Here is a 22,243-nt window from a genome sequence, read left to right as displayed (position 1 = left end):
TTACAAAGAGAACGTTGATGTTGATCCTTCACGCTTGGCAAAGCAGAAGGGATTTGCTGTACATTAATGTCTAATTCGGGGTTTCCTCTTATGTTTTGGTATCAGCGGGTGTACAGAAAAATCAGTGGAAGAACAGGTATGCCGCACACTTGCGTGAAGCAAAACAGTTAGAGGTTGAAAGATTTATTGAGGGCTGTTACGAAGTAATGCTAGAGGGACAATGTCTAGGCATTTCTAATACGCCCCCTCTGCAATATTAAAGGCAGCCGATGAGATCACCTTTGTATTAAAAAAACAAACAAACAAAACAACAAAGCCAAACAATTCGAGTTTTCTTCCATTTGATTAATGGGCTACCCTGATAGCTCAGCTGTGGTTAATAAGGCTTACGGGAAACAAATTTTTGATCAAAATCTAGAGTTTAGGAGTGTTGGACTTGAGGCCAAACGCAGCTTGGAAGACCCTTGTTTTTCAGTGACTGGTTAGCATCAGCCTCCTAACAGCCTCCAACTAGAGGTTCTCCAAATTTTGCTGGTTACTGTGGAAAATCCAACAGTTCTGGTGTTACTTGAGATTCCAGGTTATGTGGAAGAGCCAGGACTTAGGTTTTAGTTGGGGGCTATTTAGAGAAGTATGCTGTTCACACAGGTATGCCATCAGTCTTTGAGTTAGCAGTAAAGCGGTGGTTCCCCGCATTGCACCCAAGCTGGTAAACACGGGCAGTATCTGAGCAGGCTTCAGCGAAGGAAAGTTCTGGGATTTTACTCCTCCTTACACCGCAAAGTGTTTGCTTTGCTCATTCAGGAGGTGTGTTGAGGGTAACAAAAGTCCGGGGTACCATGTGTGTGTTCGCAGAGGAGCTTGTGTGGACTTGCTGTGAGGTCAAGGGGACCTGAGCACCACGGGCTCGTGCCAGCAGTGGTCAGAGCTGTTCGGGTTGCTGGGGCAGTGGCTGTGTGCTCTGCTGAACCGAGCCGCCATAGGTTGAAGAGTTCACCTTCTTCCATATGCCTTGGCCTTGCAGCACAGCCAGGAAAATGGCGTGCGTCTGTGTGTGGACGAGGTGGCTTGTGTGATTGGTGTTGAGGTGTGTGGTGTTTTCAGGGCAAATCCTGTCCATGGCATAAAATATGACGAGCAGTATTGAGCTGTCTTAAATCTAGAGCACTGGTGGTTACGTTTCCTTTATAAAAGATTTAATACAGTTTGGGCCAGCGTGTTGTACATGGCCACGCACAAAAACGAGCTGTAGCATCCCAATACACTTACTGACCCTGGTCTTCCCTGAATCCCCTGGTCTCCAAGGAGATAGGAAAGCCTTGAGTGGTCTTTGAGGACGTGGCCTAGAGAGCACGTGTTCATGGGGAAGGGGCTGTGGAGCAGCGTCCTTCCACAAGCCTTGAGCTCATCCAGCAAGCTGAACCCTGCCAGCCTGCAGAGGAGAAAACCTGCACTACCAGCACAAACCTTGGGGACTCTCCTCCTGGTCCTGTTCACCCCAGTGCTGGTGCTTCAGCCAGGGATGGCCAGTTTTCTGCACCAGTTTTCCTACCACCTGGCCCTGGCAGGAGCCCAGAGCTGGCACAGCTGGCCGGGTTGGCTACACGGGAATCTGTGGGGCATCACCTGGGGCGGGCCTGGCATCCCAAAGCCGTGCGAACATCAGTCAAGCTGTAATGCTAACAGTGACTGGTATCAGGAGAGTGATGCTTTCTTAATTTGACCAAATGGCTGTGTCTTGAGGAGCTAATTTTTATTTTTTTTGTATGGGAGGAAGAATGCAATTATAGCATATCTTGTATTTCCTAGGTTCCAAGGGAGAGGAGATCTTCGACAGCTAAACCAGAGGTAGAACATCCTGACCAAGACCATAGCAAAAGGTATTGGTTTTTATTATTTTACGTCTGCTTATCTCCCTTCCCTCCTAGACCACCAAAGCTGCTGAAGGAAAGTAACTTGCTGTGCTGCAGTGTTGTGCTGGAAGAGAGAAATTGTTTGCTTTTACTCTGTGCCCCAAATTCCTGTGCTGCCCCAGGAACAGGATGGGGATTGGACCATGATGTGGAGAGCTGAGGCCCAAACTGCTTCTCATCGCCATCCATCTGCTTTCTATGTACTGGTGTCATACAGTCAACGTAGCAAAAGCTGCTCTTTTTAACACTAGGCACAGCCTGGTAGCATAGGCACCCCTTCCCAAGGCTGTGGAGGTGACTGGTGACCCTTTCATTTTTGTATGCGGTTGCCTCAGTTGCTCACTGCTGATTTTGTTCTCGGGCACCAGCAGCATTGCTTCTTCACGCATGGGCTGATGGGGAAGGACTTCAAAGTGCTTGTGATTTAGTTTTGGTTTTGTGTTGTTTGTGGACTTCTTTTGTACCCTCTGGAACTCCTGTCTTTCTTCCTCTTCCTGCCCTCCCTCTCTTGTGCCTCCCAAGCAGAAGAAGATACTGATTAAGTAAATATTACGAATGTGAGGTTCATTCAAGCCAGGCTTCCACTCCTACCATCCTCTTCCTTTGGACAGACTAGAATGCTTTAAGGACTCAAGGTGAGGTTTTGTGGTCTGGCTGAGCCGATTGAATGACTCGTTGAGAAGAGTGCTCTGGTTCCCAGCCATGTGTTCTCACTGCTCCCCTCATACCAGCTCTGGTCTTCCACTGACCCACAACCTAGCAGGAAAAAAAGAAGTGGCTAGTTTTCTGCCGGTGGAACAAGCCAAACTGGCTCACCAGGGGGACAGGGGAGCGTCAGAATTGGTGCAAAGGAGAGGGCAGGACCATGTTGTGGGGAGGGAGAAAGGGAGGGCAGGCTGACTTAGTGGCTACTAGCTATGAGGTCAGCTCAGCCACAGATCTCGGTGTCATCCTGGCAGAAATGAGTGTGGTGGGGTGGAGAGTGTGAAGTTATGCAAACCAGTCCAGGGAGTCTCGGTGTGGATTTTCTCGGGGGTTTGTGCATGAAAGAGGGGTGTAATTTCCCTATTAGTGCTTCCCAGGTGGTGTGCAGTCCTAGGGCAGAGGAGCAGCAACCTTGCTCTCAGTCCTTCTCCATCTGCCAAAGAGCAGTTTCATGGAGCCTGTGTGTGCCGATGCATGGTGGGAAGGGCCTTGAGGTGCCTAGTTTTGGACCGTTGTTTTCCAGGCAGTGAGGATCTGGGCTGTGAACCCTCACCCTTTGCTCCAGAGTAATTCATCTCCAAGGTGGGGTTGTTAGCAGTGGGTGAGGTTTCTTTTTTTTAATGAGTTTCTCAGCTTTTCAGGTTAGGATTGAGCTGTTCTGCACAAGCAGGAGAGTTGGCATCAGCTGTCCTTGTCCAAAAGGCTGAGAAGTATTTCTAGCTCCTGTTTAATAAGAAAATGAGCTGTATAATTTATGTATGATTTTTTTCTTTGTCTTTTAAAGGAACAGCATCCCAAATGTGACAGAACAGTCGCTCATTTCTGCTGGAGAAAACAGAGTCCAGGTTCTGAAAAATGTGCCTTTCAATATTGTCCTTCCACACACGCCCCAGATGGGCATGGACAAGAGAGGCCACCTTACAACCCCTGACACAACGGTCACCGTTTCAATTGCCACGATGCCCACCCATTCCATCAAAACGGAGACACAGCCCCATGGCTTTGCAGTGGGCATCCCACCAAGCGTCTACCACCCTGAGCCCCCCGAGCGGGTGGTGGTATTCGACAGGAACCTCAATCCCGACCAGTTCAGTTCCAACACCCAGCCTCAAAACTCCCAGAGGCGAACACCAGACTCCACCTTCTCAGAGACTTTCAAGGAAGGCGTGCAAGAGGTACCAAGAGAGGCAGTCACTGTGTGCGTGTGTGCATGTCTTGATCTGGATGGAGAGATCCAGTTCCATCTTTAATTGTTCTTGTTACATGAGCCAGAAATCTGTCCAGTGATTTAGGAATAGAAGACTTTCTCAGAAAGGTGTATAAGTATAAATTAGTAATAAAACCTTCGCAACATGAAATCGTAATCAAAAGCAAATGACTAATCTTACTAGTGACAGAGCCTTGGGCTTGCAGAGTGTGGAAATAGCTCTCTTGATCCACAGCACTGGGCCAGGTTTTGCAAGAGTTCAGCACTCCGCAGTGCCTTTGCAGGTACCAAAGTGAAGTGACTATGTCTGTAAGCTTCCTTACTGCCAGTTTCTAGGCGTGGTGTGTGCCAGTGGAAAACAGTCGGTTTATTTAGGGGCCTTGAGTGAGAGTTAGACATGGATGAAAATCCATGTTTTTTGTTTTATGGTACCAACTGAAAACAACAGCATAACCGTGTTTTGATTTTTAAGCCAGACCTCAAGGAACTGTGTAGCTATGTCCTTTCTTTGACATTTGGGAAAGCTTTAAAATGTTGCCCTAAGCTGACTCAGAAGGCTTGTGAGATGATGTGCTTAGTTGACACCCAAAAGTTTTGGATTAAAACCCTGCTCAAGTGTCCTGTTTGTACAGACCAAACATCAGTTGTTACCTGATGATCAATTTGCCTGTCAGAGGTTCTGTGGTAACGAGTATCTGTTTAATCTTGACTTTTCTTGTTGCTGGTGTGTTAATTGTTGTGTTGTTTTGTGTCTAACCCAGGTTTTCTTTCCTACTGAACTGAATCTCCGGATGGCCAACATGAATTCAGAAGATTATGTGTTTGACAGCATTTCTGGGTAACGCTTTAAGCCCCCTGCTTGCCTATATCCTCTTTTTCTCTTACAGTTGGGTTGTCCACGAGCAAGCAGTACAGCTCACTCCCTTCTGCACTGAGTCTCTATCAGGCACTGGGGACGCTGTGGTTCTCAAAACCACAACAGTGCCTGCTCATTTGAATTTCACAGTTGAAAATCCTGCCTGTATCTTTAAGGAAAACTACATGCAGGGTTGGAAATACCACCCCATTTCAGTACCACCCCGTTTCAGTCGATGTCCTTGTACCAACTCCCTGTCCCATGGGAAGATGCAGTGCTGTCTGTCAGCTCTGCAGTGGTCTTGTAGCTGGCTTCCAGCTGCGCCACTCTCCCTGGCCTGCTTGTCTTGCTCTCTCTCTGTTGGAAATCTACAGCAGAAATAGGAAGCATGAAACTCGTCTGAACTCCAAGGGAGGGGAATAAACTAGTTGTTTGGTTAGCTGCAGTTGACCAAGAGGGAGAAGACCGTGGCCACTGAATGGCCTATTAGCTTGTGAATTTAATTTAATTGCTAATAGATACTTTTCTGTTCCATGAGAGCAGCTTGCTGGTCTCAGCCTGAATAGGGAGCTTCTAGTCTTGCCTGCTGATGTGTCTTGGGATTTAGCTTGCCAAGAACTTCTCTTAAATGTTCATTCATGAAGGAAATGGTTGAAAAAGGGGCTCATCCTGTTTTCCAACTTCCTTGCCTGTTGATGGCTTAGTGAGTCAACTAACAACTTTGGAATTTCTCCAAATTAAATGTGGAATGTTCAATCGGCTTTCCAGGAAAATGCCTTAGCAATCACTGCACTCTTCGCTCTGTAGGAATAACTTTGAATACACTCTGGAAGCCTCCAAGTCCCTCCGACAGAAGCCTGGGGACAGCACGATGACTTACCTGAATAAAGGTCAATTTTACCCAATCACGCTGAAAGAAGTCAGCAGCAGTGAAGGAATCCATCACCCCATCAGTAAAGTCCGAGTGAGTGGCGGCTCTTGTGGTTTCTTGGGAAAGAGGGTGTGTACAATGGTAGCCTTAAACTCTCCCGAAGTGCAGTAATCTGAACCAGAGCATCAGCACTAAGGCCAGCTTACCCGCTCTCTTACGTCAATGTTCGTTCTTTTGCTGTCCACCTACTTCCAGACCAACCTGTCCTGGCTCAGTCTGTTAAGAACTGGTGTCAGCCCTTGTGTAAAGGTGATGCAACACCTGGAATGAGATCCTTGAACTCCAGTTAGGAGAGCAGTTCTGCTCATCTCTGTTTATGACCCAGAAAGTGCTGCTGTCTGCCTTCCAGTTTGGCAGCGGTGTGCCAGGTATACTGCAGTGCGTCAAGTTGGAATGTCTAAAGCAGAAAACCTGATACCAAGGAGAACTTTCAAAACAAATGTACTCTGTGGCCTTTTCTCTTTCACGTGTTTGTGGGTTTTTTTGTGGGTTTTTGTGGTTTTTTTTTTTTTTCATCTTACCCCTTCCTCCTCTCCTTTCAGAGTGTCATCATGGTCGTGTTTGCTGAAGACAAAACAAGAGAAGATCAGCTCAGGCACTGGAAATACTGGCACTCAAGACAGCACACGGCCAAACAAAGATGCATTGACATAGGTAAGGAACGTTCTAGTTGCTGATGTCAAACTCCAAACCTAATTCCTTGGCAAGGTTTGGTTTTCTGCTAAAGCTTTGTTATTTTAAGGAACCTTTGGATCACGTTCTCTGCTATCCATAGCTTTGCTGAAAGCCCAGAGAGAGCTCTTGATTGCTTGGAGCTAATGCTGTAGTTTTTAGGACTCCTTGAAGAGGCTGATTTTTGGAGGATTTTGGTTGGTGAGCTGTCTGAGTTCAGGGTTTTGCATTGGGAGATCTAACACCCCCCTCCAAACTGCAGTTGCTTTAGCATATCCTGGTGCTTGTAGCTAAATAACAGCTTATAGACTCTGTGGCTGTCCTAAATACTGTGTTTCTTCAAAGGACAAGATCCTCATAGAAATACCTTGACACTAATGATCCTCCTTCCCACACCTTTGCTCACAACTGGTCTTTGGTACACATAAAAAAAAGAAAACACTGCAAATTTCCACTTGCCTCCAGACAAGGCTGGGGCTGGCTGGCTTCCAGCCTTCTCTGGCTGAAGGCTGGGTTGTACTCCTAGTCCCTTCTGTGAATAAAAGCAGGGATTAATCACTTGGCACTTAAAGCAGACGCGCATGCAAATCTTTGTTATTGAAGGAGTTTTATTGAGAGCTTATGCCCTTGCTGTACAGGGTAGAGTTTCCTGCACATAGCAGGCTATAGCACAGGATGTGCGATATTTAGGATGTCTGCCTTTCTCACTGGAGTTTCTAGTTTGGAATTTCTGCCGAGTCCCATTTTCCCCCTTCCTCCTGTTTGTTGTATTTTGTTTTTGTATGAGAACCATTTCCAGCCTTTTTAATGATGCATTATTGAGTACAGTTCAGCTTCCTTTGCCCCCAAGGGGTTGCTGAGGAGTTGCAGTTTTTGGCTGCTTTGTGTGATTAAAGACTCCAGATGGTATTGCCTCTTCCTCTCCCTCATGCATCCTTCTTTCTAACAGCTGACTACAAGGAGAGCTTTAACACCATCAGTAACATTGAGGAGATCGCATACAATGCCATATCCTTCACTTGGGACATCAATGAGGAAGCAAAGGTATGTGACCACGATTATATTTCCTGTCCTTTTAGCAGATTCAGGGGCTGGGGGAGGGGAAGGGTGTGTGGCCTACCTGGTGATTAGCATGTAACAAGTTTGTTTACGCTTTTACATTAGGCAAAACCTTCTGGCTATTTCTTAAGAGGGTTTGCATATGCAACTACGGAGAGCTTTGCAACTGCTTTAAGGTTCTTGGCAGAACTGCCTACCTGACAGACAAGTACTGACAAAAGGAAGCACTGAGCGTTTCCAGAGCAGATGAAGTGGTGCGGGAGGTGTGATGGAGCATAGCTGGGCTTGGCAGGGAGCGCAGTCTCTTGGAGGATCCCTGTGGGAGGCGGGGGGCAGCTCTGAGGGAGTTAAGGCTGTGGCAATGGGCTTGCCTTTAGCAGAACAGGGAGTAGCTGCTGCCATTGAGCTCCCAAAGCATGCGTTGCTGAAACCGCAGATCCCAACACCCAGTGACCTATTTCAAGTTAGAGCAGCCTCCTGGTGAACTCTGGTTTGATCTCTTTTCAGAACTGTGGGCACTATGGTAGATGTGTAAGTACAGGCAGCTTCCCTAGCTAGTAGCTAACTGCAGCTGTTTGAAGCTGCTCCAGCCTTTGAAAAAGGTCCGTGCATCTTCTGGGTGCCAGGTCAGAGAGTGGAGTCACCTCTGTTCCTACTGGAAATGTTGTTGCTGGAGTCAAAGTGCAGGAATTTTCTTTGGAGAGTTTCGTTACTTCCTGGGTGTTCGTTAAAAATTGGGAACGGTTTCCTTCAATTTTTGGAGGCTGGCTGTTCCCTTGCTAGTATGTCATGTGCTAGTCACCAGTGTCATGGGGAAAAGTACTGGTGGCTGCAGAGTGCCATGTCTAGGGAAAGCCCTAGCTTGGGGGATACAGGAGCTCTCAGCAGAGTATGCAAAGGTCCTGTGGAGTTGTGTGCGCCACTGTGCTCTGCAGGAGACACAAGAGATGGTGTCACTGCACAGAGCTCACTTTAACCACAAGTTTTACTCTGTGCAGCACAAAAGCTTTGGAGAAAAGGGAGAGGGAGGGGTTGTGTGGGGGCTGCTGTTGGGTTTCAGCTCTGTGGGAGAAGTTTGGGATGCTTGGCAGGCAGCAGTGAGGAGCTCTGTGTGCTGCTGTTGAGAGAAAGTTCTGCCTTGCAGCAAGCATGACATTACTTTTGAGGCTGGTGTTGGGTGCCTGACTTCCCTGTTCACCAGATTTGGCTTCACTCGGGTTGAGAGGGGTGGCAGGGAGGGCCTTACCTGCTGGAGGATGTTAAAAGGCTGATGTGATTTTTGAAGCATGAAGCACTTCACTATGTGAACAAACAGATGAAGCTTCAGAAGGGCTGTCAAAAGGAGGCAGTAAGTATTGCCCAAATGGTATCCTGCTGCCATAGCCAGTCTAACATTGTCGCATTCTGTGTCGTGTCTGGTAATCTGTGTCTGCGAGGTACTTGAGGGCTTAGGATTTGCACGCAGGGATGGATCATGCAGACAGAGCGATGATTTCGGTCCCCAAGGAGTCGGAAGCACTTAGCAGCTCTGCAGCTGCCTCTCTGCTGGCTGAACCATCCCACAGGAGTAGGGACGGGCCACTAACCCAGGAGCAAGGCTTAGAGCTGGTGCTGAGAACCCCGTGGCTGCCCCAAGGAAAGCCATCACTTCCCACCAGGTGACAGAGCCCAGCCCTATGAAGCAGGCAGTTATTGCCCAGGTGCTCTACAGACCCCTGAATGAGTAGTTTCAGTCCATAGTGAAATTGCTAATAGCAGCTTGAAAAGGTCTAAGGACCGTCAAGGTGATATTTCAGCTCAGAGCTGAACTTCATGGGATGAGGTGGTGCGGGGAGGTGTGACCCAGACTGGTTTTGCAGCTACATAGGCGAATTTACCTCCAGATTCACCGTCTTAGTGCGTGAGATCCATATACTTTGAGTATTGATTTGTATGAACCTGCAGAGAGGACTGTTGATACCAAGAGTGCAAGCCTTGACTCCTGGGATCAGAATCCTATTAAGGCAAAAATACTCTGGACTTCAGTGTTCAAAGAATTTGCATTTTATCAAGTACTCTGTGTGTTTAAGCATCTATTTAATTTTAATTTTTTTCCCCTGAGTGGATGCATTTTGTCAGTGGTTGGATTTCTCACCAGTAGAGCTGCAGTTCTTTCTCACCTCCTGTGATCTTATCAGGAGATGCATGAGCCAATTTAAACAATTTTTATTGTATGGTTCATTTACCTTGCATGCTCTTTCTCTCTTTTATTTTCCCTTTTTTTTCCTTCCTGTCGTCCTGTCCCCCGTCCCCCCCCCCCCAAATAATAGTCTTGAAGTATATGAAGAGAGCAGGCAATAAAAAGAGCTGAGTTTCTGATGCTACAGAAAGTCCTCAACAATAATAAATAGTGTTTTACGTTTAATAACAGCAAGCAGTGTTGCACAGATGATATGTTTAACCAGCTAGCCAGCCTTGATTATTAGAAACTTGTTTCCTGAGCCCTGGAGTTACCTGGAGCAGACCCAAGTGATTCTTGTGGGGTTGCTGCTTCTCCCATTTCCATCTTGCTCCCAGTTTGCTGCGGGAACAATTTGGTCCTGTGCAGTGGTGTCAGACGGGAGGTGATGAGGCTCTGCATCTGGGATTTCTGATGTAATTACTCATTTAAGCACCCAGGGCTCTGGGTGTGTGTCAGATTTAAGGGAGAAATAGCGTATTATCACGAGAAGTTACCCCTAGCAGCTGTGGGACCAGGTACTTGCCTTTCTTGTGCTAGCCCTCATTGTGGGGATGTACAGGAATATCGGACCTCTGCTGCTTTGTCCATGCAGGAGGGTGTCACCTGCCTGAGAGAGTGCTTTGACAGTTCCCTTGGGGCACTTCGGGGATTTTGTAAAATACAGCTTCCTGGTGAAGAAACACTGTTTTGAGGTGATACAAGTCGTATGCTCACTCTGTAGGAAGGAAAATGTGCGGATTTTGCAGCTGCAGAGTTGGGGGGTGGAAAGGATGTTTGAGATGCCCTCAGCAACCAGTATTTCCCAGTTGCGTTGTGCTGGGAGAGCTGAGGGCAACTCCAGGGCTCTGGACACCGGACACAGCAGGCAGGTCTGGCTCTGCACAGATGGAGTTGTCACACAGCTGGCTGCATTGGTGTACTGTTTGTGAGCCCATGTGTGTAGAAACCAGGAGTATTTCATGCATGACGGATGCTTCCCACTCTGGGACCAGTGTCCGTGGGTTTCAGAGCAAATGCTGTGTGCTTCTTTCTGGCAGCTCCTCTCTGCCCTCTTCTGTTGCTTTGGGACATCACACGAGCTGCTAGAAGTGGCCGCTTTATAGAAGAGTGGTGGGTTAAGTATTCTCTGACCTTTGCCAATAGTGTGTTCAAGCTGGAAAAGGGCCCAGGATCCAAAGCCTCCTTGCTCTGAGACAGTGAAGGAAGCCGAGGGTGGGGAGGAAGGCCAGGCTTCAAGAGGGAAAGACAGACTGCCCTGAAGTGGTGCTCCTGAGATTGGAAGGAGAGCAAGGTCAGGGTTAGAAAGATTGACAGGAGACTTTCCCCACTGCGGAGTGGGGAAGTGGTGATTCAGGTGGGCTTCCAGGTGTCCGTGTTAGAGGTGAGGTCTGGCCTCACCACCTGACAGACCAGGGGAAGGGAAGAATTGGATGAGGAGACAATCATGCTTTGTGAGAAGAAAGGGGGAGATGGTGAACTGGGAAATTAGTTGATGAATTGTTGAGTTGTTGAATGGGATATTTAGGAAAGCCAGCGCAGCTACTCAGCCAGGAGCCATCCTGGTTGGGTGGAAGTGCGGTCCGATGAGTCTGACAAAGATGTGTAGCTGATACTCGCTTGCACGCAACAGGTAATACTGGAGTTACCCTGAGGCTTGTGGAGACTTCAAACAGTTTCCCACCCTGTCCCGGACGTCGGCAGACAGTCGAGGTGGCGTTCTTCTCCTGCAAAGAAGCTTTTAGATGTCTGAACACAAGCTCGTCATCTTTTGCTTCTATGACTTCATTAGGGACGGGGTGTCTAGAGCTGGGATGGAGCTTTCTCTGGAGGTGCCTGCCTCTCCTCGTTGACTGAGCAGGCTTGGCCATCTTTAAAATCAGGGGGTTTTGAAGGTAGGGAAGAGGAATCGTGTCCTTGCAGCCCTTTTTGTGTCTTTGACCACCGTATGTCAATCAGGAGAAGCGTTTGTGGGTTCAGGTCATGAGTTTTTGAGGCTGGGAACCATCTCTTCCTAGGTCTTTGCAGCATGCCCAGTTCTCCTTCTCTTGGTTGGTACTCATTAGAAGTCTCTTAATGAAAATTGCCACTATGTGCATGGTTAAATGCACATTTCTTTTGAGTGTTTCCTGCTACTCTTCATAATGTTGGCCATTGTCGTGTTGCCTCTGTTGTGTTACCCGTTAGGCTGTGAAGCAAATTCTCTATTCCTTAACTCTGGCCTGGAGACATGGCCTGCTCTCAGGTCAGTGGCAGTTGAACAATCTGGACAGATCGGTTTCCCCAGGGTTAACTGGCTTTGCTGGATCCCGCTTTGCTCAAATCCTGTCTGAGCTCCTGCCCCATGGAGCAAGAGGGTTGGGGCCTCATGTCTGAACAGGGCAAGTTGTTGTCTGCATGGTGATCACAAGAGCCTCCTTGCGTCGTGTTTGTAGTCCTAACAGTGTAAGGACCCTGCTGTTGTGCTGCGGCACCCCTTTCACGCTTGCCAATGGGTCACTTTTGAAATGTAGCGTTGCTTCCAGCAGCTCCCAGAGAAGGGCCCCAGTGGAGGTCTTTTGTCTGGCTTGCTTTAGGCTGGATGGTGGGACTGTAGCCAAAAATGATGTCACTGCACATTAAGGGCTCTATTGTCCTCCCACTCCTTCCCTCCAAAAAAAAAAAAAGGTGTTGTAAGCCAGATGTTCTGTGTGAAAAGGCCCTTTCTACTAAAAAGGGATACATGGCGAGGGTGTAACAGGCATTTCGAGCTGAAGAATATCATGGTAGAGCTTTTTGCTGTCTTTCCACCAAAGGGAGGGTGCTGTGGAATCTCATAAGTGACGCCCTGAATGACAGAGCAATTAAACAATGCTTTTTTTTTGTGTGTCCAAGAAAGGTGGAACGGTCCTGTATTAAGGTAATTTGTGGCTAATTTGGGTTGGCCTTTTGAAATAGCAGATTGGGCAACGAGGGTAGTCTTCTGGCAGATCCTTATGTGTGTTGACTGAAGTTCTGGGGCAGGATTTTTTGTTCAGATGAGCTCAATTTTTGGAGAGGGTGGATCTCTGGCTACAACTTGAAGTAAGGCTGGGGTGTACACCACTGATTTATTTTAAGAGTTTATTCTAGTATAATCCTCACTTGGTGTTCACTGTAGGAAGAATTTCAACTTTTTTGATTGATGAATATTGCATGCATTTATATGGATGCCATTGTAATGAAACAGCAGTCATATGCCTCATTAAAGAAGGTGTTGCCACCTTCAGCAGCATTGAGGAGGTACAGGTTTGGCTAGTTGGAAATGAAACTATGAAATGTGATGAGTCAAACATACTTAAAGGAAAGAAATTGGTTGGAAGCCAAGGCTGCAGACCACAAGTACTTTGAGGCACAAGTACACACAGCCTTTGGAGCAGTGACATAGGAAAATCATAGCAAGTATTGCTTACCTGCCTCTTAATGCAGACCTCTCCCTGCTCTGTCCTGGGTTTTCTTATGAACAAGCATGTGTTGCCCTTGATTCTAAGCGTTGCAAATTAGAAGCAGGTTTTCAACTCACAGTTTTTCTTCAGAACTTGGTGTCCCAAACTCCACCATCCATCCGGTCTTCCAACCAACTATGGAGCTCACAGTGTATTTCCTAAAGCTGAAAGAAAAATCTTCCTGATGTTAGCTTTACTATAGAGAAAACTGGGAGGTGATTTTCCCCCCCCCCCATTACACCTAATGGCAACACTTCCTTTTCAGCCATTTTTGTGCCTTTGTAGACTTAATTCTTTCAGTTTTGTGTTGCTTTTGGTCTTGGGGTTTTTTTGGTTGTTGTTTGTTTTGGGGGTTTGGTTGGTTTGTTCATTTGGGGGTGTGTGGTTTTTTGGGGTGGGGTGTTTTTGTTTGGTTTTTAACATATTGCCACTTTTTTGCCAAACTGCTGGTTTTACTTCCTTTCCAACCAACCTAACAAAAGTTGACACCTGGTCCCGCACCTTTATCTTATCAGAGCGTGGGGTGGAAGGAAGCATCAGTAGGACTGGGAACCTCTGTCCCCAGGTTTCCCACATGTTGCGAGCAGAGACATTCCTGTATTTCCTTGCCTCAGAGCAGGTTGGAATAACGATCAGCGTTGCTCTTTGTGAGCAGGAATATGCATTTTCCTTTCATTACCATTCATTTTTGTTTTGCTGATGGAGTGAACTTGCTAGGAGGATGTTCTCTTATCCGGGGCTGGGTCATATTTCCCACTCAGCATTCCTTGGTGTGGTGTGGGACCCGCAATGTGTTTTGTGTCAGTCACCCAAATTGGGCTTGGTAGGTTTGACTGCAAACTAACTTCCCCGGGCTGCAAGCAGGATGGTGCTGGGTCTGGCTGAGCAGAGCTGGAACGGATGCAGCCTTATCGCACATCTGCCAGACAAGCCTTATTTGGAGCGTCCGATCCCAAGGGCAGGAGGCAGCTGGGGAGCCCACAGGTGCATGAGTTGCCCAATTTTTTTATCTCTTTTTCCTGGCTCACCTCCTGCCGATGCAAAACCTGTGGTGCATGTGGGAGGTGAAGAAATGAATGTGAGAGCAGTAAGATTAGCCACCTCTCAGGTGATCTGTACCAAGCTTTTTTTTTTTTTTCTTCTTCTTTTAAAGACAGAACAGTCTTCCCAGTGCTGCTTTCTTAGGACATGCCTTCGCGGATGTGTGCAGGCAGACCTGTGCTTGCCCTGCCTGCGCTCCGAGCTGCCTGGCTGTGACCCAGTGCCAATCCTGGAAGCCACATAGCTATGTGAGCACAGCACGGTGCCCAGGCCGACAGCTCTGCCTCTCGAAGGGCTTAGAGCTGCGCTGGTGTAATTTATAAGGCTTTTGGGCTGGAGATGACTTGCATCCAGCCAGCTCACAGCATAGATGAAGCACGTTAAGGTCTATCTTGTACACACCCATGTGGACAAATCTTTAGGAAAAGACCCTTTATTTTTCCCTTTTATGTTTATATTTGTCAAAGTCTTTAGAGAAACCACATGCTTTCAGCCATCAGCATTTAAATAACAACCTTTGAGCTTCCGGGTAATTTTTCTTTAGTGGAAGGCTGATAAATGAGTTGTTTGTGGAATTTGGGCCTAGGGCTGCTCCTTCAGCTAGCCAGCAAGGAGTGCTGTGACCAAATGGCTGCATACCCCTGAATTGCACACGCGTCTGCGGGAGACCAAGCAACCTGGCGGCTGCTGGGCTTTGCACTGACATTCCCAGAATTCCTGCTGGCAGCCGGGGTGGGGAGCGGCTGTGTCCTGGCATTGGTGATAGCTATGTAGCTTCCCGTTCCCTAGTGTTGGATGGTGCATGTCTTGGTTCTCCAAGGGAGTCTGTGCAGGAGGGAGTTGTTTGTGTCCTCTGGTCCATACCCAAGTCCTGTTATTTAGGTCTGATGGATCTTTTACCTTATTTGTTCCTCTGGTTTTTAATCTGCTGTTGTAGCCTCAAAGGCTCCTCTTCACATCAATTTGGTTGAGGGTTTCTATGACCCTTTGTCCTGCAAAAAGTGAAAATAACATGTAGATCAAGTCAGCTGTGCAGTGACTGCTGCCCTCCCCAGCCAGAGACCACAGGAACGGCCTTGCTGCTCCAAGGGAAAGCAAAGCGAGACGCAGCGTAGGTCCCGTTGGTGCGAGGGCTGTGTGTGGCCTCAGGCTGGTCTGCGAGTAGGATGCACGGCAATCAGTCCACAGGTGAGACACTGCCTTTGTGTTGGAGAGATGGTCCCAGGACGCACTGGAATCCCTTTGCCTACTGTGTCTTGGGCAGAACATTGAAATCATTTAGCCAAGGTCAAGAAAAATAGTATCCAACTGCATTCCCTGGAAGGAAGCTCATCGCAGTTTAACCTGTCCCTGGTTGTTATGTTGAGGCTCCAAACTCTGTATTCTGTCCAAACACAGTAATCCAAAATCAAAAGCATCCTGACAATTTTAAGTTGAAAATGACACTAAAATGAGAGGCTTTTGCCTAGTAGTGTTAGAAAAGAGCTAAAGTTTTATCTGAATTCTCAATAGCGAAAGAAATACCTAATGGACTTGGATTATTGAGTGATGTCTTCATCCTCTGGGTACAAAAATATAATGGAGCATAAATAGGAGGAAGTGAATTCAATTTATCTGTCTTCTGTTGAAATGAAAGCGCTGAGGAGCAAGGTGATCAGACTGGAATAGTCCCAAGTCCGTCTGTGTAGGGTCTTATCCAGAAGCACGTACAAGACTGCACGGCGGGGAGATCTGTTAGGTGGCCGTTAGAGTCTTACTCACGCCTGTGTTTGCTGGGGACTGGCCAGAGCTTACAGTGTGCTAATACCCATCCGAGTTGCTTGCCATTACCTATGGCAACCCCAGACATTGTTGATGTGTACCTACATATCGTTCCTTTTCAACTTTGCTTTGCAGTGAGTCAGAAGAGGCTGTACAAGGTGACATTTCATCTAAAGCTGCTGTATATGTAGCCTTTGGACTAATCAAAATTGCTGGTGCTTTTTGTGTGACAAGAGCACGGCGTCCAAGATAAACCAAGGAGAAGAGATCTGGGTATGCAACCCTTCATTTAAAAAAGGCATCTTTCATCTCGCTGACAGCGAGGTTCCTGCAGTGCTTTGATTGCCCTTTAATTATGCCTGTTTTTCCTGGTTTGTTTGAAAGGCAGATCTTGTTAGAAAAAGGTGCTGTGTGGAAAGAACTTGGCTGTCTCTGCTGCCCTTCCTTGAGGGCACATGGCAGAGCTGCCGGATTAATTTTTTTTTTTTCCCTGCATTATTAAAATGGAAGATTGTTTCTCGTAGATTTGAACGTAGGCATGGTGTGTTTCTCCTGAGTTAGGCGAGGAGGGGCACGAGTGGTTGGGTGGTTAAAGCAGACCGGGAAGTCATGAGGTCTGGCTTCTTCCCACACTGACTTCCAGCGTGATCCCGAAGGAGGTGCTTTAATCCTTCTGCCTTCAGTCTTTCATTGTGTGCAGCTGGGCTGCTGCTCGTCGGCCACAAAGGCTGCAGGAAGCCCAACCTGGTGTTGGGTGGAGGAGGGTCTGTAGCGTGTTGGGGTGAATGTCGCCAGATGTGGGGGGGTTAACAGCTCGTACCAGCTCACAGGTTTCATGCTGTTTGGTGTTTTATCTTTAAACCTTGCCATTGTGGAGCCATTTGTCTTGATGAGAATATCAGCTTTCATTAATAATAATAAAAAAAAAAAGAAAAAATCAACAAAAAAGAAAAGGAAAACAAAGCCTGGCTTTGGTTGGAGAGAAAAGCCTGGAAATATGATTCAAATATAGACTAAAGGCTAAACTGCCAAGCAAGCGAAATAACTTGAGAACAGGTTTCTAATCCTTTTAGAAATCTCAGTTTTAAAGAAAATCTGCGTAACTTTTGAGGGCTTGATTCATGTTTGTAAGTGCTTGGGCTTGACAATGCTCTATTTTTAAGTGCCGTCTTTATGTTGAATCTTGGGAGGTGAGATGAAAATTTTTTTTTTTTTAAAAAGTAACAACAAATCTTAATATAGCTGAGAATGCGGAACTGCCCTTAGAAAAATAGGTTGGACACATGAAAAGGAATCTTGCTCAGCAGGCTGAAGACGCAGAGCAACTTCTGCGGTTACGTTTTTCTTTCTTCTGGCAATTTTGGGGTGGGGATGTAGCTGGCGCAGTCACTTGGCCTTACGTTTCTTTTTCGAACGCAAGTCAAATCTTCCTGAACAGAACGCACCTGGCTTGAAACTGTTTTAACCCAAACCGAAAAAGCTGTTTGCTAAAACTCCATTTTTGTGGGACTTGAGGCAACCTGAAGTTGCTCAAAAATAGGAGTTACAGGATGAGTAGGGAGAAGTAGATGATCCTTTTGAACTGCAACGGCTTTGTATGAACAGGAGGAGACAGGCTGGCTCTCTGTTGCTTCAGAGAGGTGATTAGGTTTTAGTTGTCATCTCCTGCCCAAAGTCCCAAAGACTTAAATGGCATGAAAATGAAGTCAGCTGCTTAAAGCCAAAAGTAATCAAATGAGGAGACTCCAAAGTAGGAGGATAATCTTTGTCATCTGACAGGCAATCCCAAATTCCCATGGGATACCCATGCAGCTCTGCTGCTGTAGCATGCATCTGTTGTGCTGAGACCAATGCTTCTACTTTGAGCCCAGCGTGCTGCGTGGGCTTTGCGTGGCTGGTAAGCCATGAAAACTGAAAACATAGACCTGAATTATCTGGTAAAGAAGTGAGACCACTTGCTAGGGAACTGGTGGCCGATGCTGCATGTCGAGTCTGCTGGTGTTCAGTGGTGTGAAACTCAAACGAGGGATTTCACAGAAATTTTGAGGCTGTGGTGGACCTGCTGGCATGGCTGCTCAGACATGTTTTCTTGAAGAACACAGTCATTTCTTCATACAGACGTGAGAGTTGTGTGTGAATATTCAGTATAGGTAAATAAATTTTAAATTTAAATTTAAAATGTAAAAATATGCAAACACCAGAGCTGAGGCTCTTTTTAAAAAACAAAACCCCTGCTCAGGGAACACAATTATTCAGGCTGTGCATACGTCTGATTACGTAGCTCCGAAGTGAGTGAAAAGCAGCTCTTCAAACTCCTGGAAGCTTTCCCCCGGGGTGTGCCAGCACTGCAAGCAAAATGCCCTTTTAAAGCTGAAGGTAGCAAAAAGGGAAGGGGGGTGGATAAAAGCTGGCAAAGCCATCATTTGATGGCTTATTTTAAGAGCTTATTTTAAAATAATTTTCCTGGCTGTGATTTGGGATGTATTTAACGCTTTCAAAAAAAGCCGTCTTGGAACAACACGGGTTTGGGATGCTGAGACACAGGCTGGAGGGTGAGCAAGCATTGAGCGCTGGCTCGCCTTCAGCACTGCTGTCCCTGTGCATTGTCCTGGCTTGGGCCACCGCAGAACAAGCAGTGCAGGTTGGGGTGCCTGGGGATGGGGCTCTGCTGGCATGCCAGGCTGGCCTGAATTAGGCGTTGTTTTACACATTTCAATTTCCCTTTGCACAAGCGGGACTTGGCGGGGGCATTGCCAGCTCTGTGAGACGGCATGTGTGCACAAGGGAAGGGATGGGGACTGTTTGCCGAGCTGATGTGCTGGCAGCTGTCTCCCTGCTCTGGGGCAGCTGGTGCTCACAGGGGCTGCAAGAAATTGCATGTGAATCTTGAACATTCAGACAAGTTATTATGAACGAAGATGCTTATCTATACTATTCTTCCCCCCACCCCCGCCCCGGCTTTTTGTACTACTGTGTTATATATTGCGGGGGGGGGGAAGCTTATATCCCTCATCTGGTGATAGTTATTACATTTCCATTTCCCCTCTTTTGTTAAAACTAGTAAAGGATGTTGCAGAACCTGTGCGAAGAAGCCCATGATAAGTACTTTGCAAAACCATAAATCCAACCCAACCCCCTAAGCTTTTCAAAACCTACCTTGAGACTTTGCAACACCGGCACGGCTCCGGGAGGTGGCACTAACTCACTGCAGAGTCTGTCTAAATGGTGCTTTGTGGTAGTAGCGCAATAACTGAGCGATCAGGTGGTGGGACAGTATTCCTGCAAAATCTCTGGCAAGGTGCTTCTGACTCCCAAGGCTCTGATTTATTTTAATTTTTTTGTTTGGTTGGTTTTTTAGCAGTGGGTTCCCAGCTTTGTTCTTGAGGCAGAGAGGAGAGTAGCCACTGCAGGTCTTGGTAGCTTATAAATTCCTGGTAATTAATCATTGCAGCTTCTTCTGAGACGTGCCAATAAAGAGCATTGTGTCTGGAGAAAAGCCTAGCACACAGTAAGCCCATGTTCTGGATACAAAGTACTCTGGTCTGTCTGTTCATATCTGCAAAAGGATATTTCTTCCTTCTGTTAAGCAGCATTGGACTTGTTCTCTGGTTGTGGTTTGTGTTTGGCTTTTTTTTAGGCAATAATGAAAATCAAATTAGATAGGTTGAAAATCACTCAATTCATTTTTCCCATAATTCCATTTTTGTATTAGAATAATGAAAATATTACTCTTTCCCCTTCGATCTGAACACTAACAGGGTATTGTAGGTCTTACTGGGGAATATTCAAAATGGTGTTCATCTTTTTAAGTGTAAAGCCGAGAAACTCTTTCACTGAAAGGATGGCTTTATTCCTGTGTTTAAAGACAACATGTTGCCTAATATTTTTTAAAAGCTTTTAATATCATTCACAAAAAAACAACAACAAAAAACCCCAAGTAGTTTCAAGAATAAACTGTGCTCACGGCGGCTTATGTAAAACTCATGGAAAGCTTTGTTTTAACTTGCCCAAAGTAATGTAAATTTTTCAAAGCATGGTTGTGTTCTTACCAAGATGGTAAAACATTGGCCAGTGAATGTTGGGTGTAGGAGGATTCCTGTTGCTAAAAGTTTGATGACAACATTTGAGATCTCTTGGACAGACATATCTGGAGAAGATGGGTGGAGTCTTCATAAAGTTTGGAGAGTTTGTTGAAATTCATTCTGGACAAAGTGGCTTTGTTCCCTGTAATGGTTTATATAAAGAATTAAGAATGTCATACCGCTTCTTGGGGACTTCACCTGATCTCTCAGAAGACCCAAGGTCCTGTTTATAGTGGCAAGGACCAGCATTTAGATCTCGGCACTCACTGAGTAGTCCCTTGCTCAGCGGCTAGCCAGGAGTCTGTGTGTCACTACTGATGGGTGCTGCTTTCCTCTTCTGCAGGTTTTCATTTCCGTGAACTGCCTCAGCACAGATTTCTCCTCTCAGAAGGGAGTTAAAGGCCTGCCCCTGAATCTTCAGATCGACACCTACAGCTATAATAACAGGAGTAACAAACCTGTCCACAGAGCCTACTGCCAGATTAAAGTCTTCTGCGACAAGGTAAGGGTTAGGTCAATGTGCCAGTGACCCTTCGGGAAAGGCTGTTCCACAGCTTAGCAGCTCTCTCCCCCCCCCCCCCCCCCCCCCCCCCCCCAGTTCTGCCACTTGCTATTTTGGCTCACTGAAGACTCCCATCTGTGTTCAGCCTTTGCAAGGAAAAAATGTCAACCCCTTCTACTTGTCTAATAGATGTTATGATGATCTCAGATAAATGTGCTGCTCTCAAAATGCTGGAGCACTGAGGAGTGTTCCTGAGCATTGACTTTGGAGAAAGGTCAGCCAGTGGCAGAAGACTGACTGTCGATACTCCAGACACTGGAAAGTCCTGCAGAGTGCCTTCAGTAGGAGAAATCATTGCAATTGATTGGAGCAAGTGGAGGCTTGTCTTTTTGCCCAAGCTATGTCGTGTTGGTCCTTTTAAATTTCTTTGTGCGTTCTTACTGCATTTGTTATTAAAAAAACCCAATAACTTGCACATCTTGTGAACAGGAAATGTTGCTGTTTTCATTGTGCCCCTGTGAAACACAGCAGTATAACGAAGCCCACTTACAAGCTGGATGGGTGCTGTAATTTGACTGCTCTGCCTAATGCATTTAGCACACAGAGAATGAACACCTTTCCCAAAGCCACTGTTCGTCTGAAGCTGTGAAGGAAACGCAGCAGGAGCTGAGCTGAAAGCAGTTGTAAAAGCTTGACTGAGTTTGCAAAGAAAGGACATTTTCCCAATCTTTGTAACCTGTTCCTGTCAGAACAGTCTTTTGCTCTGGTCCTTCAAGTAATGTGCAATGTTACTATTTCCAGAGCAACCAAGATCTTTCTAGGCTGGGATGAGCACTGCCCAGACTTTCCCAGTCCCTCTTTTGATCACTGAACCACTCCGACGTCCTGTTTTGCTGGCATCCTACTTGATTAGGGCCTCTCCTTCTCTGCATCTGGACTGCGTCTTCATCACATGGACTCTGCGAGTGAGATCTTTAAGTACCTCTCTGTGCAGCTGCAGGTCTGAGATGGGCTCATGACCCCCACTCTTGAGTCCTGTGCTAGCTTTGCACCGGTCACATACTGTGCGGTCTTGCCTTGTCATCCTCCAGGGGACTGCCACAAAGATTCATCTCGCAAGCCATTGCTCTGCCTCCACTTACCTCCCAAAATATATGGAGCCCTCTACAGTCTGCCTGTGCTGTAGCATCCCATTGACTCATCCTGCCACATTTTATTGTCCATCTATACGCTTTTAAATAGGCCCCTCTGCTTTCCTGCATGGTTGGGAGAAGCTGCCTGTAGCTGCCTGCCAGTGTAAAGCTACTTGGTCATCTTCCTTCAAGTGCCTCCTGTGATGGCTGCTGTTGTGATGACTTCAGCAAAGAATTTACCAGGGAGTTAATAAATGCTCTCCAGAGCTATCTTAAAGACTTGCCAGTAAGCCTAAGAGGCTTGGGTCTCATGGGCTTTCTTCAGGCCTTTTTTTTTTTTCTTTCCCTTTTTTTCTTTTTTTTTTTTTCCCCCTGTTCTTTTTCCTCTAAAATGAGACTGAGGCAAGTGTGTCATCTAAAGCTCTTTCATTATCTGGGAGTCGTGTGTGTTATCAACCTATATTCTCTACAATACCAGTGAGTATAGATTTGCTGCAGGGAAGAGGGGAATGTTTTACTCATAAGTTGTCCAGTCAGTTACTGACACTGTGCTAAAATTACTGACAGGCTTGTGCCACTGCTAATAAGACAAATCGGTTAATAAAAGGGCAGACGTGTAGTCAGTACATAGCTTAAAGGAAACCATTTGAGTCTATACCATAAATTTCAGCAAACTTAGTAGTACAGTAATGCCAATGT

The 22,243-nt window shown here is 46.6% G+C and overlaps 1 protein-coding gene across 5 annotated transcripts in view; it reads left to right on the top strand.

Annotated features, from left to right (window-relative positions):
* Nucleotides 1-22,243, top strand: part of GRHL1 (grainyhead like transcription factor 1) — a 45,552-nt gene that overhangs the window by 5,257 nt on the left and 18,052 nt on the right. For all 5 annotated transcript variants that reach the window (XR_012994848.1, XR_012994849.1, XM_076332797.1 and 2 more), the window contains exons 3-9: nucleotides 1,810-1,880; nucleotides 3,403-3,793; nucleotides 4,587-4,663; nucleotides 5,489-5,645; nucleotides 6,155-6,266; nucleotides 7,234-7,328; nucleotides 20,253-20,411. Coding sequence is in view for 3 of the 5 variants with exons in the window: in XM_076332797.1 (XP_076188912.1) it covers nucleotides 1,810-1,880; nucleotides 3,403-3,793; nucleotides 4,587-4,663; nucleotides 5,489-5,645; nucleotides 6,155-6,266; nucleotides 7,234-7,328; nucleotides 20,253-20,411 (1,062 nt within the window). In the remaining 2 variants the exon portion in view is untranslated. The remainder of the gene's footprint in view (nucleotides 1-1,809; nucleotides 1,881-3,402; nucleotides 3,794-4,586; nucleotides 4,664-5,488; nucleotides 5,646-6,154; nucleotides 6,267-7,233; nucleotides 7,329-20,252; nucleotides 20,412-22,243) is intronic.

The sequence above is a fragment of the Aptenodytes patagonicus genome, chromosome 3 (assembly GCF_965638725.1).
Source record: "Aptenodytes patagonicus chromosome 3, bAptPat1.pri.cur, whole genome shotgun sequence".
In the NCBI taxonomy this organism is placed as follows: domain Eukaryota; kingdom Metazoa; phylum Chordata; class Aves; order Sphenisciformes; family Spheniscidae; genus Aptenodytes; species Aptenodytes patagonicus.
The sequence above is the reverse complement of the archived record's forward strand: the minus strand, read 5'-3'. Positions and strand labels throughout refer to the sequence as shown.